This window comes from Podarcis gaigeae, assembly GCF_964106915.1.
Source record: "Podarcis gaigeae genome assembly, chromosome: 2".
In the NCBI taxonomy this organism is placed as follows: domain Eukaryota; kingdom Metazoa; phylum Chordata; class Lepidosauria; order Squamata; family Lacertidae; genus Podarcis; species Podarcis gaigeae.
This window is the reverse complement of record NC_139679.1, coordinates 15003185-15016046: the sequence shown is the minus strand read 5'-3', so window position 1 is coordinate 15016046 and position 12862 is coordinate 15003185. Positions and strand designations below refer to the sequence as shown.

Genomic DNA, 12862 nt, shown 5'->3' with positions numbered 1-12862 from the left:
CACCCCAATATTTGACTAAATTAAATGCAGGGTGGGGGCCAAAAGTGGACAAACTACAATTCTGTGGCTCTATGCTTCTCTGCCTTCCCCCCATTCCTTTGATTTGTGTTTTAGTATCTTTCTTCGTGAGATAATATTACGTGTGTTTGGTGAGCAAAGCAAGTGTGATAGCTAGTATGGTTTCTCAAAGGTTTTGACTATATACCAGAATCTGAAATTGCTTGAAAGAAAGATACTTGAAAGAAACATTATAAAGTTCCCAATAACTGTTTATAAAGCCTATGCTAAATGAAGGAATCAAATGAAAGAAAACACATTCACTTTGAAGTTGCAGATTGGATTGCTGTCAACTGGCAATAAATTTTTGAGTGCATTCTGATGTCTCATGTAGTGGGATTTTCTGCTGTGTCCACCATTTGCTCCTAGCTAGCTGAAAAGCAGTTTTTCAAAGGACTGGGTTTGTGAGGGATCCCTAGGTCATGTCTTGGCCCAACCAGAGGCAACAGTTGAAATTTCTGAGGAGAGCATTGTGTGCAAATCTTTGAAGTAGGGGGAGTTTTGCTTATTTTCACAATTGTTTTCGTTGGAACGAAAACCTGGCCTTTCTTACTGCAAAATGTGATGTGATGTCAGTTTGAAAATCCTATTTGAAAGTGTACTTAAATAAAAGCACTTTTGGTATTCAGTATTGGACTTTATCTGTTTCTCCAAAATGGTATTACCTGGGAGGCTTTGCAGGGCTAAAGAAATAAATTATTCTGTAGTCGCTCCTTTAGATTTTCCATGCCATTGCTTTTGCTCTTCTGTCATCACATTTGCTATTTAGCTTTAGCAAGGTGGTCACATACCTTCAGACTATGCCCTTGTGGAAGGTTATATGAATTACACTTGCAGAATATCAGTCATGTTGCAGTTGCTCTTGTCTTTGATCCAATATGATATTTGTGCCCCTTTTGCTATGGGTGGCTGGCTGCTATTGGCACTATCTTCTGGAATAAAGCATTATTGTGATTCCTGCAGGAACATACACCCCAGAAACCAAATTATTCAGTTCTTCCTCTTTTGTGTAGGGATTTGAGGGCCATGAAGGAGTTCTGCTGTTTGCCCATCTGTCGTAGTAGTAGTAGTAGTAGTAGTAGTAGTAGTAGTAGTAGTAATTTATCATTTCTACCCTGCCCATCTGGCTGGGTTTCCCCAGCCGCTCTGGACAGCCTTCAACAGAACATTAAAGACACAATAAAACTTCAAACATTAAAAACTTCCTTAAAGAGGGCTGCCTTCAGATGTCTTCTAAAAGTCGGATAGTTGTTTATTTCCTTGACATGTGATGGGAGGGTGTTCCACAGGGCGGGCACCACTACCAAGAAGGCCCTCCCATAACCTAAGCTAGTTTAATTATTTATATGACTCCTATACCACCCTTTGCACACGCCACAAGGCAGGTTACAACAGATAAATATTGATAAAGTAGTGAAATTCTTTTAAAACAGGTAACAGCTCACTAAAGAGCAATTACTAATAGCAGCAGCTACAACAATCTGGTCTCTGTTGCTCCAAATGCCTGCTGAAAAAGATGTGTCTTAATTAACCACCTGAAACTATTGAGAGAGGATACCAGACACACCTCAGTAGGGAGGGCGTTCCAGATACAAGGAGCTGCCACCACTTGCCTCATACCAAGGAGGGGACCACCAGGAGAGCCTCATTGGCTGATGTTAAAGCATGGGCAGGTCAATATAGGAAAGGGCATGCTTACAGGCAGTGTAAGAAACTGAGATATGAAAGCTAGGAGCTTAAATGGCACCTTAAACCTAGGTTATGGGCACAACAACACAATGCAACAATGGTGCACTTTTTAAATAACAAGAATATAAAGCTGAAAATGAATGAACTGCAGCTAAAATACTATATTCATTTTTCACATGGTCTAGTCCTTCCTCTGCCCACCCCCCCTAATATTCTTAAGAGGGTCTCTTCTCCAATCTAGAGTAGCTAGAAGTGGGGAGGCAGAAAAAGGTCCTCCTTTCCTTCCACTCTGCCGTTTTAATCTGAAATCTTTGGCGCAGTACTGCGCCCAGAGCTCAGAAACTGCTTGCGCTAATGAAATTCCCTGTTTCAAAATGCACATAGAACAATGGGAGTTTCAAACACTTGAGTCCCAATTAGTTGAGGGCTGTATATGGCAAAGTAGGCACCTTGCATTGGGCCTGGAAAGCAATTGGCAACCAGTTTAGCTGTTTTAAAATACTTGTAATATGTTTGTGGCTTGCTGGCCCTACCAGCATTCTTGCTACAACATATTACACTTGCTGCAATTTCTAGACAGTTTTAAAGAGGATCTCCACATACAGAGCACATTGTGGTATTCTATCTTGGAGATTGCACCAGCTGAAACCAGGCAGTGGTAACAAAGATGGTTCGAGGAGCACACCTATTTGACTACTCTCAGCATCATGTTTGTTTGTTGCAGAAGCTTCTCTGTTTTTAGGCATTCCTAGGCAGGGATCGGGGACGCGGGTGGCGCTGTGGGTTAAACCACAGAGCCTAGGACTTGCCGATCAGAAGGTCGGCAGTTCGAATCCCTGTGACGGGGTGAGCTCCCACTGCTCAGTCCCTGCAGTTCAAAAGCACGTCAAAGTGCAAGTAGATAAATAGGTACCGCTCCAGCGGGAAGGTAAATGGCGTTTCCGTGCGCTGCTCTGGTTCGCCAGAAGCGGCTTAGTCATGCTGGCCACATGACCCGGAAGCTGTACGCCGGCTCCCTCGGCCAATAAAGTGAGATGAGCGCCGCAACCCCGGAGTCAGTCACGACTGGACCTAATGGTCAGGGGTCCCCTTTACCCCTTTACCTTTAGGCAGGGGTCATTGTTTCAGGAAGAAAGTTGCCTTTTCAAAGGAAGCGGGTGAAGAATATGTTTGTCCGGTGTACTGTGTACTCCCTGCTTGCTGCCTGTGCCTTTGGTTATTGCTGTCCTCTGACCCAGGGATCTAATTGTTATTGGAGGGGCAACACAAGATGCTAATTGGAATGAGACTGCCCCATGACATTGTCAGTGCTGACTGAGCATGTGGATTCTGGAGCTCTGGTACTGATAACTCAACTACACTTTCTCATGAAGTGTACAGGGTCTTTAAAACTGTTGCTTAGCCTGGTATTCCCATAGTTGCCTATACATGGTAAGAACAGATCTTTGTTTCTTTCCCTTCAAATATCTTCTTCCTGTAAAGAATCAGAGATGGCTACAATAAGATTTTTAAACTTGAGGTGTTTTCCCTTGATCTGACCTGTCCTAGCTCACTTGTCTTGAGCCAACTTATTGTCTTTTATCAGCTAGTATGTTCCTTGAAGACACTTCTAGTTTAGCAGACATAGCGCATTCCTACTTTACATTTTGGTTAACCTAAATATGTCTTCTAATTTGAAATAAGATCCTGCCCTGGTTCAATTGGGTGGGTTTCAATTGCCTCAAGGTAGCTTCTAAAAGTCTGCAAGAGACATTTCCCCCTCTGGCTAGGTTTCCTGGTATAATTAAGTTGACCTTGGTAAAGTGAATTCTTAGCTGTGAATCTAAAGTATTTTCCGTTCCTGTTCTTAGCTTCCTTTTCTGACAATGTAATATTTAGAAGTTGGCATCTGGCAATAGATTAACCTTGCTGTTAAATAGCACGCTGTAGGTATGATCCCAAACAATGCAAGTACAGTTTCATATGCTGTAGAATTTATAGAAGACAGATTTACTTGAAATTTCACATTCTTGGAAAAACTGGATATTTTAAGAAGCCGTAATGAAAAAAGCTATTTCAATGTGGATTTATGAGGTGACAGTGTTTTTGGTTGCAGCCTTGTGAACCAGTTAATAGACACTGCTGGAGAAACTAAGAGTTTGCATACCTTCTTCCAATGTACTGACTCAACAGAGCAGCAGGATTCACCTTTTTGTCTAGACCACTGTAGTTGATAAATTCTTCATGTTTTGTTTTGTTTTTTTAGTTTGTCTTAAAATCTCCCTGCCCCCCAGTCGCCTCTTCTTATAGGCCCATTTTTTATTATTGTCTTCAACTGTTAATCTTTTAAATGCTCCCCCCCCCCTTTATGAATGTTATGAGCTGTTTTAGGCACACACCATTCAAAAAGTGAGATAACAGATATAAAAGCCAAATTAAGCTCGTAAGCACCAGGTATCTTGAAACTTTGCATGCACAACTTCTCGTCCCTTTTCATAGAATTGTAAAGTTGGAAGGGACTCTGAGAGTCATCTAGTCCAAGTCACTGCACTGTAGAAATCTCAACTAGATCATACATGGCAGGTGGCCATCCAGCCTCTGCTTACAAACCTCTAAGGAAGGAGAGTCCACCACCTTCCATATAAGTCCTCTATGTAACAACTCTTACAATCAGAAAGTTCTTCCGGATACTTAGTCGACATCTCCTTTCTTATACCTTAAATCCATTGGTTTGGGTCCTAGCTTCCAGGCTTAACAAAAAGTTACTGCAGCTGTTTGAAGATGGGGTGACATCCCCATTGAGAGTAAACCCTGCTGCTCTGGTTTGCCAGAAGTGGCTTAGTCATGCTGGCCACATGACCCGGAAGCTGTACGCTGGCTGCCTCAGCCAATAAAGCGAGATGAGTGCCGCAACCTCAGAGTCGGCCACGACTGGACCTAATGGTCAGGGGTCCCTTTACCTTTACCTGCACATGCAGAGAAGTTCTGTGGAGATAGCCTTCCTGAGACTGTACCAGTTCAGATTGCAGGTGAGGTACTGTATTCTGAAATGCTGTCTCTGATTTGGAGAGACGGGGAAGATATCCTCCCTTGTTATATAAAAATAGAAAGTGAGAACAAAGCTATTGTACCTGACTTACTACTTTCTATGTAGAAAGAGATTTTTATTTCAGCATGAAAGAGCCTTCATGCATGTGGTACCACTGCTGAAATTCACCAGATTACGAGTCTACCGCTCTTAACCACTGCACCACACTGGGTCTCCTAAAATAGAGTATGGATGTAATCAGATGCTCGCTTCCTCCCTCCATAAGAGGAAGCAGCTTTGGGCGTTACAAAGTACCTTCAACAAAATGCTGCTTGGTAACTCCTGCAGGAAGTTTGCCACATTGGGATGTGCACAAAAATGTAAGGAGAGCCTTGAAGGATTGTGTCAAGGGCCCATCCGGTCCAGCATTCTGCTCTCACAATGGCCACCCAGATGCCTATGGAAAGCTGACAAGCAGCACATGAGTGCCACAGTACTCTACCCACCTGTCATTCCCAGGAACTGGTACAGTCATACCTTGGGTTGAAGTTGCTTCAGGTTGAGCATTTTCGGGTTGCGCTCTGCGACGACCTTGAAGTAACGGAACACGTTACTTCAGGGTTTTGCCAACCGCGCATGTGCAGACGCTCCAAACGACGCCATGCACAGAAGCGGCGAATCATGACCCACACACAGACGCGGGTTGCGTTCGCTTCAGGGTGCGAACGGGGCTCCGGAACGGATCCTGTTCGCATCCAGAGGTACCACTGTATTTAGGCATCCTGCCTCTAGCACTGAAAGGGACTGCATGACTAGAAGCCACTGATCGTCTCATCTGCCTGGAATGTATCTAAACCCCTTTTTGAAGCAATCTTAAGTTTGCAAGATGCATGCATCACTGCTACTCAGGCTCCTACAAGCCTCCCTTTTCAGCCACTACCAGATACATAAATGCTGTAAGCTAAATGCACTCGTGACTGCATGTTTTCAGGGCAGCACATACTGTGTGATGTTTCGAAACCACTCTTGAGTTTATTCCCTTTTACACAGGGGCATGTGTTGTCATGTAAAACCTTTGAAAATCCAGGTGCCCTCAGGGCTTGCAAAACGAGGGGAATATAATACACATTTCTTGAAAAACACATTGGGCAACTTGAACAATCCCACAGCCCTTCTTAAACCCTATGACTTATGAGCATTGGCTCTGCACTGGCCTCCAAAGAGTTATACCTAAGGAGTTATACCTTTGATAACCACTTCTTTCATACTGCTGTGCGTACTAAGTTCAGGTTAAGGTTAGGTTTAAAATTAAAGGAATAGGGTCATTCTACGCTTTCAGTAGCAGAAGCATGCTGCTAATGAGACTGTGTGCTTTGCTTGCCAGAGTAGGAGAACTCTTATTTTATAAAATAAAATAGCACAGACAGTAAACCCATTACCTTCTAGGGGGTCTCTTCGCCACCTCTCCATATTTAACAACTTAAATACTTCACAAAAGAACTTTAAAAGGGTCTACTGAATCAGACCAGTTGTCCATTTAGTCCAGCATCCTGTTCTCACATTTGCCAACCAGATGCTTGTGACAGGCAGGGAAGATTTGAGCACAAGAGCAGTCTCTCCTCATATGGTTTCCACCAACTGGCATTCATAAACACGACTGCCTTCAACTGTGGAGGCTGAGCAATAGCTATCATGGCCAGTAGCCATCGATAGACCTTTTCTCCATGAGTTTTTCTCATCCTCTTTTAAAGCCATCTGGGTTCGTGGCCATCACTGCCTCCTGTGGGAGCGAGTTCCATACTTCAACTATGAGCTGCATGAAGAAGTGCTTTCCTTTTTCTGTCCTGAACCTTAACATTTCAACTTAATTGGATGCCCACGAGTTCTAATGTTACGTAAGAGGAACAAAAAATTCCTCTATCCGCTTTCTCCATGTCACACATAATTTTATAAACTTCTATCATGTTCCTTCTTACCCGCTTTTTCTCTAAACTAAAAAAAAAAATCCAAAGTGCTGCAACCTTTCTTCATAGGAAGGTCAATCCATCCCCTTGAACATTTTGGTTGCCCATTTTGGTTACCTGTTCCAGCTACACAATATCCTTTTTGAGGTGAGGCAACCAGAACTGTACACAGTATTCCAAATGCAGTGACACCATAGATTTGTGTAACAGCATTATCATGTCAGCAGTTTTATTTTCATATCTTTTCCTAATGAACCGTAGCATGGAATTTGCTGCACACTAGGTTGATATCTTCCTTGAGCTCCCTACTATAACCCCAAGGTCTCACTCCTGTCAGTTGCCAGCTCACTGCCCATGGGCATGTATGTGAAATTATTATTTCACACATATATATATTCACACATGTGAAATTATTTCCACACATTTTATAAACTACCCCTTGCTTAATTTATATTGTGATATAAAACAGATTTTCAAACTGCTATCTGAGTCAGCTTCTCCAAGGCAAGGAAGCCAACTATTGAGGGCTCCCTGAATTTCAGCAACATAAGACTGGGATCTTGCCTGGTAGTTTTCACTCTAGAGTTTGAGAGATTTTCAACATTCTCTTGGTTTACTTTTTCTTCAGTTTCAGTGTGTATACAGATTTTTAATACCCTAGTCCATTCTAATAAGTACCACAGTGATCTTTCTTTACTTCTCATTGCCTCTGTAGATACAACACTTCCAGGATATGGGGAAGACTGACCTCAGACCTCATGGCCTTTTTTTAAAAAAATAGAATACTCGTATCCATATAGCACAGTGATATCTTTTATATTGGCAAAGCAAGAATGCATAGTTAGGATTTCTTGAGATGATCTACTCTTGCTTATACATTACTTATTGCATTACTTCCAGCAGCCAGAAACCACTTGTTGATCCATTGACAATTTATCAATGGTCCCCTAGTAAATCACAAAACTGTCTAATCCAGGGATCAGCAACCTTTTCCAGCCATGGGCCGGTCCACCGTCCCTCAGAGCATGTGGTGGGCCGGATGATATTTTGAAAAAAATAATGAACAAATTCCTATGCCCCACAAATAACCCAGAGGTGCATTTTAAATAAAAGGACACATTCTACTCATGTAAAAACACCCTGATTCCCGGACTGTCCGCTTGCTGGATTGAGAAGGAGATTGGGCCGCATCTGGCCCCCGGGCCTTAGGTTGCCTACCCCTGGCCTAAACCCTGCTGAAAAGCATTGGTCCTCAACTAGTGGATTAGGACCCATAACAGGGTTGCAGCCTGACTTAAGGTGGGTTGCAGCAACAGCATTACCACCATACAAATATGTGCTTAACATTCCCAAATGCTTGTTTGAACTAAAGCTGTGTTCAGGGTCTGAAAATGTTGAAGGCTACTGCTATAAAGTACATTTTTCACCCTCAAGATAAAAGCTTGCCCCGATATTGGCACTGCTTTTGAACAAATAATTTTATGAAATGCCAAGCAAATAATACATTATGCTTGCTGCAGGTACGTATTGAAAATGTAACAGGTACCCATTTGTAACATGGGAGGTGTATATTTGTGCTCAGTTCCCAGGCAGCTGTCTACCAGCTCCCATCTGGTACGCCTGCTGAGACCCTTCCAGCCCACAGACTGTCTCGCCAGAGTGGTGCATGCTCTGGTTATCTCCTGCTTGGACTACCGCAATGCGCTCTATGTGGGGCTACCTTTGAAGGTGACCCAGAAACTACAATTAATCCAGAATGCGGCAGCTAGACTGGTGACTGGGAGTGGCCACCGAGACCATATAACACTGGTCCTGAAATACCCACATTGGCTCCCAGTATGTTTCCGAGCACAATTCAAAGTGTTTGTGCTGATCTTAAAGCCCTAAATGGCCTCAGCCCAGTATACCTGAAGGAGCGTCTCCACTCCTATCATTCAGCCTGAGGTCCAGCTCCAAGGGCTTTCTGGTGGTTCCCGCCCTGCGAGAAGTGAGGTTACAGGGAACCAGGCAGAGGGCCTTCTCAGCAGTGGCACCCACCCTATGGAACGTCCTCCCATCAGATGTCAAGGAAATAAACAACCATCTGACTTTTAGAAGACATCTGAAGGCTGTTTAGGGAAGATTTTTATGTTTGATGTTTTGTCATGTTTTTAATATTCTGTTGGGAGCCGTCCAGAGTGGCTGGCAAAACCCAGCCAGATGGGCAGAGTATAAATTATTATTATTATTATTATTATTATTATTATTATTATTCGGTCATTGCATTGCAAATTCAGTTTGCTGTGATGTTCAAACTTGTTAACTGTAGTTTTGAATAATCCTCCAAACCAGAATTGTAAATCATGGTTTGATCCTTATTTGAAGGGATTGCTCAAACCACCGTTTACCAGTTCAGATGTTGCAGGGAACTGTAATTTAGAGGAAACCAGGAAGTCATCTATGAAGGCGCATCTAATCCACCTTGCAGCTAACTGGATACACATTGGCAGTCTAGCCTTGGAATTTGCATATGCGAAGTGGACTTAGGAGAACTTGTGATTCTGAATACATTTTTATTCCACAATGGCTGCAATTATGCCTCAGTGGCTAATATTTGTCAGCTCCTGACAGACTGCTAGCTCCTCAACTTGCATTTGGAGATGATTGGAAGAAATGTAAACAGCTGCAATATGTCAGGGTAGCAAATTCCCTGAAGGGATAAAGTTTGCTTTATTACGGCTTTTTAAATCCTGCTATTAAAAAACAATGGGGGATGGAACCATAATTTCTAGAATTTACATGGTAAGGTTTTTTTTATTTACTCTTTCTTTTTTATTAATAAGAATCGCTCCACTTACAGCATAACAGGACGGATGCTTTGTTATCCTCCGCTATTGTCGGTGACAAACTACTCTTGCCATCAGTCTTGTAGTTTATCCACCAGGGAGCCAGATTATGGCCTTGTAAAATGGAGTGCCGTTCCTAAAATCCCTTAATTAATTACAATTTCTTGCTCTCTCCCACTGAATATATTGCTTGTGCATCAAGAGGCCTTGGATTTATCTCCTTGCTACTTATTTGCACATGTCTGTTTGTAGAGCCTCTTGAGAAAAGTGCACCTCTCTTTGTGGTACATCAAGAATAGGGGAATCAAGAATAAGGATTATCAAAAAGTATATGGCATTAAAAAAACCCTCTTCATCCAGCAAATCAGAATTAGGGGCTGGGAACTGCAAAACAAACATGGAGGGGATGAAATGGAAGAGTGATTAGACTGTTCTTGGCTTCCACACCTTTTCTGTTGCCTGGACCATTGACTCTTTCTGTGACTGCTAAATGACATCCCCCCTTCCCAAATGGGATGGATGCCTGGATTTCTTTGATCAATTGGCTAATGGAATATCTGTGTGTGTATGAATAGCACTTATTTTAGGGATCAAGTCCATTAATGAGATGTATCCAAATGGTCTGGTCTAAGTGTGTTGTGGGACTTTTGCCTGGTCCATTGGCATTCAGGTGGTGGCTGGAGGCAACTCTTGCACTTGTGACTTGTATCACCCTCATGACTTGCCCCGAAGCATCTCACGAGGAAAGGCTACTTTGTGCATTTCCGTGCATGTGCTAGAGTGGCATAAGAAAACATTTAAAGGTAAAGGGATCCCTGACCATTAGGTCCAGTCGTGACCAACTCTGGGGTTGCGGCGCTCATCTTGCTCTATTGGCCGAGGGAGCCGGTGTACAGCTTCCAGCTTGACTAAGCCGCTTCTGGCGAACCAGAGCAGCGCATGGAAACATCGTTTTACCTTCCCGCCGGAGCGGTACCTATTTATCTACTTGCACTTTGACGTGCTTTCGAACTGCTGGGTTGGCAGGAGCAGGGACTGAGCAACGGGGGTTCACCCCGTCGCGGGGATTCAAACCACTGACCTTCTGATTGGCAAGTCCTGGGCTCTGTGATTTAACCCACAGCGCCACCTGCGTCCCTTTAAGAAAACATTTAGGGTGTGGTAATTTTGTGTGAATCCTGTGTTGGCATATATTTGAGCCAGATCTCTCCATGAAAAACTTGGAGAAAAACTCTACTCTCCCATTGCCACCTCCCATCCTTTTTGTTTGGCAGAATGGAGTTATGCTTGCAGGAGGTCCTGTTTGTAGGACTGTAACTCAGGGTGCAATCTAGGAACTGTTTCTTTGTAGTCACCCCTGCTTGCCGACAATAGAATGGACAGTAGCCCTGGGAATTTTCTTGGTGTTCCCTGCTCCTTAAAGCAATGGTCCATCTTGTATTACCACCACCCCCTTTATAATTACTGCAGATGAACTGTATTTTTGAAAATTGTGACATAATTGGAGGTATTCACTTTATTTAATTATTTTTCTCTCTACTCTTTCCCGCCCCTTGCTTTTTTGTGTGTGTCTTGTGTAGCTCAGCTGTGAAAAAATATGGGAGACGACAGGCCATTTGTGTGCAATGCCCCGGGCTGCGGACAGGTACGTTTACAGTATACTTTATTACGAGTGTATCGTTGTGAATCAAAGTGGCTGTTTTATCACTAAGGCAAAGAGTTTAAAGCCAGTGTTTTACGTGATCACTGGAGGTAATCAGATCGGAGGATTTGCAGTGCGTAAATCCAAGTTACGACCAAGTGCAAGGGCTCCAAAGTAATGAAATTTGCCTGGCTTTTGTGCCGTATTGGTGTTCTTTTGGTATACCAACCTATAGCCCAATAATATCCATGGAGCCTGGAAAAGGAAAACCTTATTCTGATCTCCAGTTAATGTTCTCTTCTTTGGTCAAATAAGCCTGAAAAAGAAAACACACAATCTAATTTGTTAGCTACTTTAGGATATTTTTGAAAAGCAGCTTATAATGTATCTGTTTATTAAATGTATGTGTTGGATTGGGCTACTAGCATGGTAGCAAAACAGATTATGCTGGTTTGATGCATATTAGACAATGAAGTCTTCATGCAGTATACATGTATGTAATAAAATGTGTAGCAGCTTTGACATTTTATTCATACAGGCAGCATGGTTTACTTTACCTGTGACCGATGAAAGCAATTGATGGAAGATTGAAGCACCCCAATGGCTCACTCATTCCAAATCTACATTAATACACTTTCTCTTCCTTTTAACAAAGCAAAAATGCCCAATGCACCCTTTTTCTTTTCCTCTCGTTCTGCAAAACATTCCAGCCAGTCATGAGTACAGAAGCATTCTGCAAAAGCATCCGGCTCCCAGGTTTGCATTAGGTTTGCCAGGATTCTGTTCTCCACACTGGTGCCACAGAGAAGGCTGCACCAATGTGGCACACTTCAGCATTTTCATGAACTGGTCACCCTGTAATCTATATTACACTTTGAAGTGCTGGGTCAGTCTTTTCTTTGGTCCAAGGGGCACATTCACTGTTGGCTAAACCTGCAAAGGCCTCGTGCCAGCAGTAAGCATGGCTGAAATGGCCATTGGCAACCCAAACTCGCTCACTCTGTCCTGCACACAGTCTCCCTACCTCATTAGTGGCGAGAGTGCGATAGGTTATTAAGGAGAGCCTTTTGAAGTTGTTACTTCTCTGATGTATTCAAGGAGAGCAGAACTACTCAGTGGGGGCCGCATGCTAGAGAGGCAAAGTGGGGGGGGGGCAGAGCAATGGGCGTGACTTGTCTTTAAAAGGGAGGTTACATTCCAGCCATGCCAACGCCGAAGGCTTTTACGCATAACTGTCCTCCATCCAGGTAGGCAAGCAGCATTATCACAGCTCAAGGACACACTCCAGCCTAAGAAACTCAGTGACTGGAAGTGTACTAAGACTTAACTAATACAGCAAACAGTTAGCACTGTGGCTTGATGGAGTAGCCTCTTTCTCTTGCAAGGTTTTGCAGGTGCATTTCTAGCAAGTCTATTGTATATGTTCAGTAGAGCATAATCTCAGGATTGTGGGTTTGAGCCCCACAATGGACACAAGATTCATGCATTTCATGACCCTTGTGGTCTCTTCCAACTCTGTGATTCTGTGAGCGGTAGCGGAGATATCAATCTGTAAATACATAGGAGGGAAATATTATACGCATGTCAAGACCATGCAGTTGTCTGTATGTCTGAGAGATGTGACCAGTCAGTGCTCACTACTGTCGTCCACCGCATGTTCCTTGTACTTGCCGACAAA

General features: G+C 43.2%; 1 protein-coding gene across 1 annotated transcript in view; it reads left to right on the top strand.

Moving 5' to 3' along the window:
* Positions 1-12862, top strand: part of LOC310839911 (cyclic AMP-dependent transcription factor ATF-7) — a 113664-nt gene that overhangs the window by 15084 nt on the left and 85718 nt on the right. Inside the window, exon 2 of the mRNA XM_083728923.1 lies at positions 11123-11187. Within this exon, the coding sequence (XP_083585049.1) occupies positions 11140-11187 (48 nt within the window). The 5' untranslated portion in view covers positions 11123-11139. The remainder of the gene's footprint in view (positions 1-11122; positions 11188-12862) is intronic.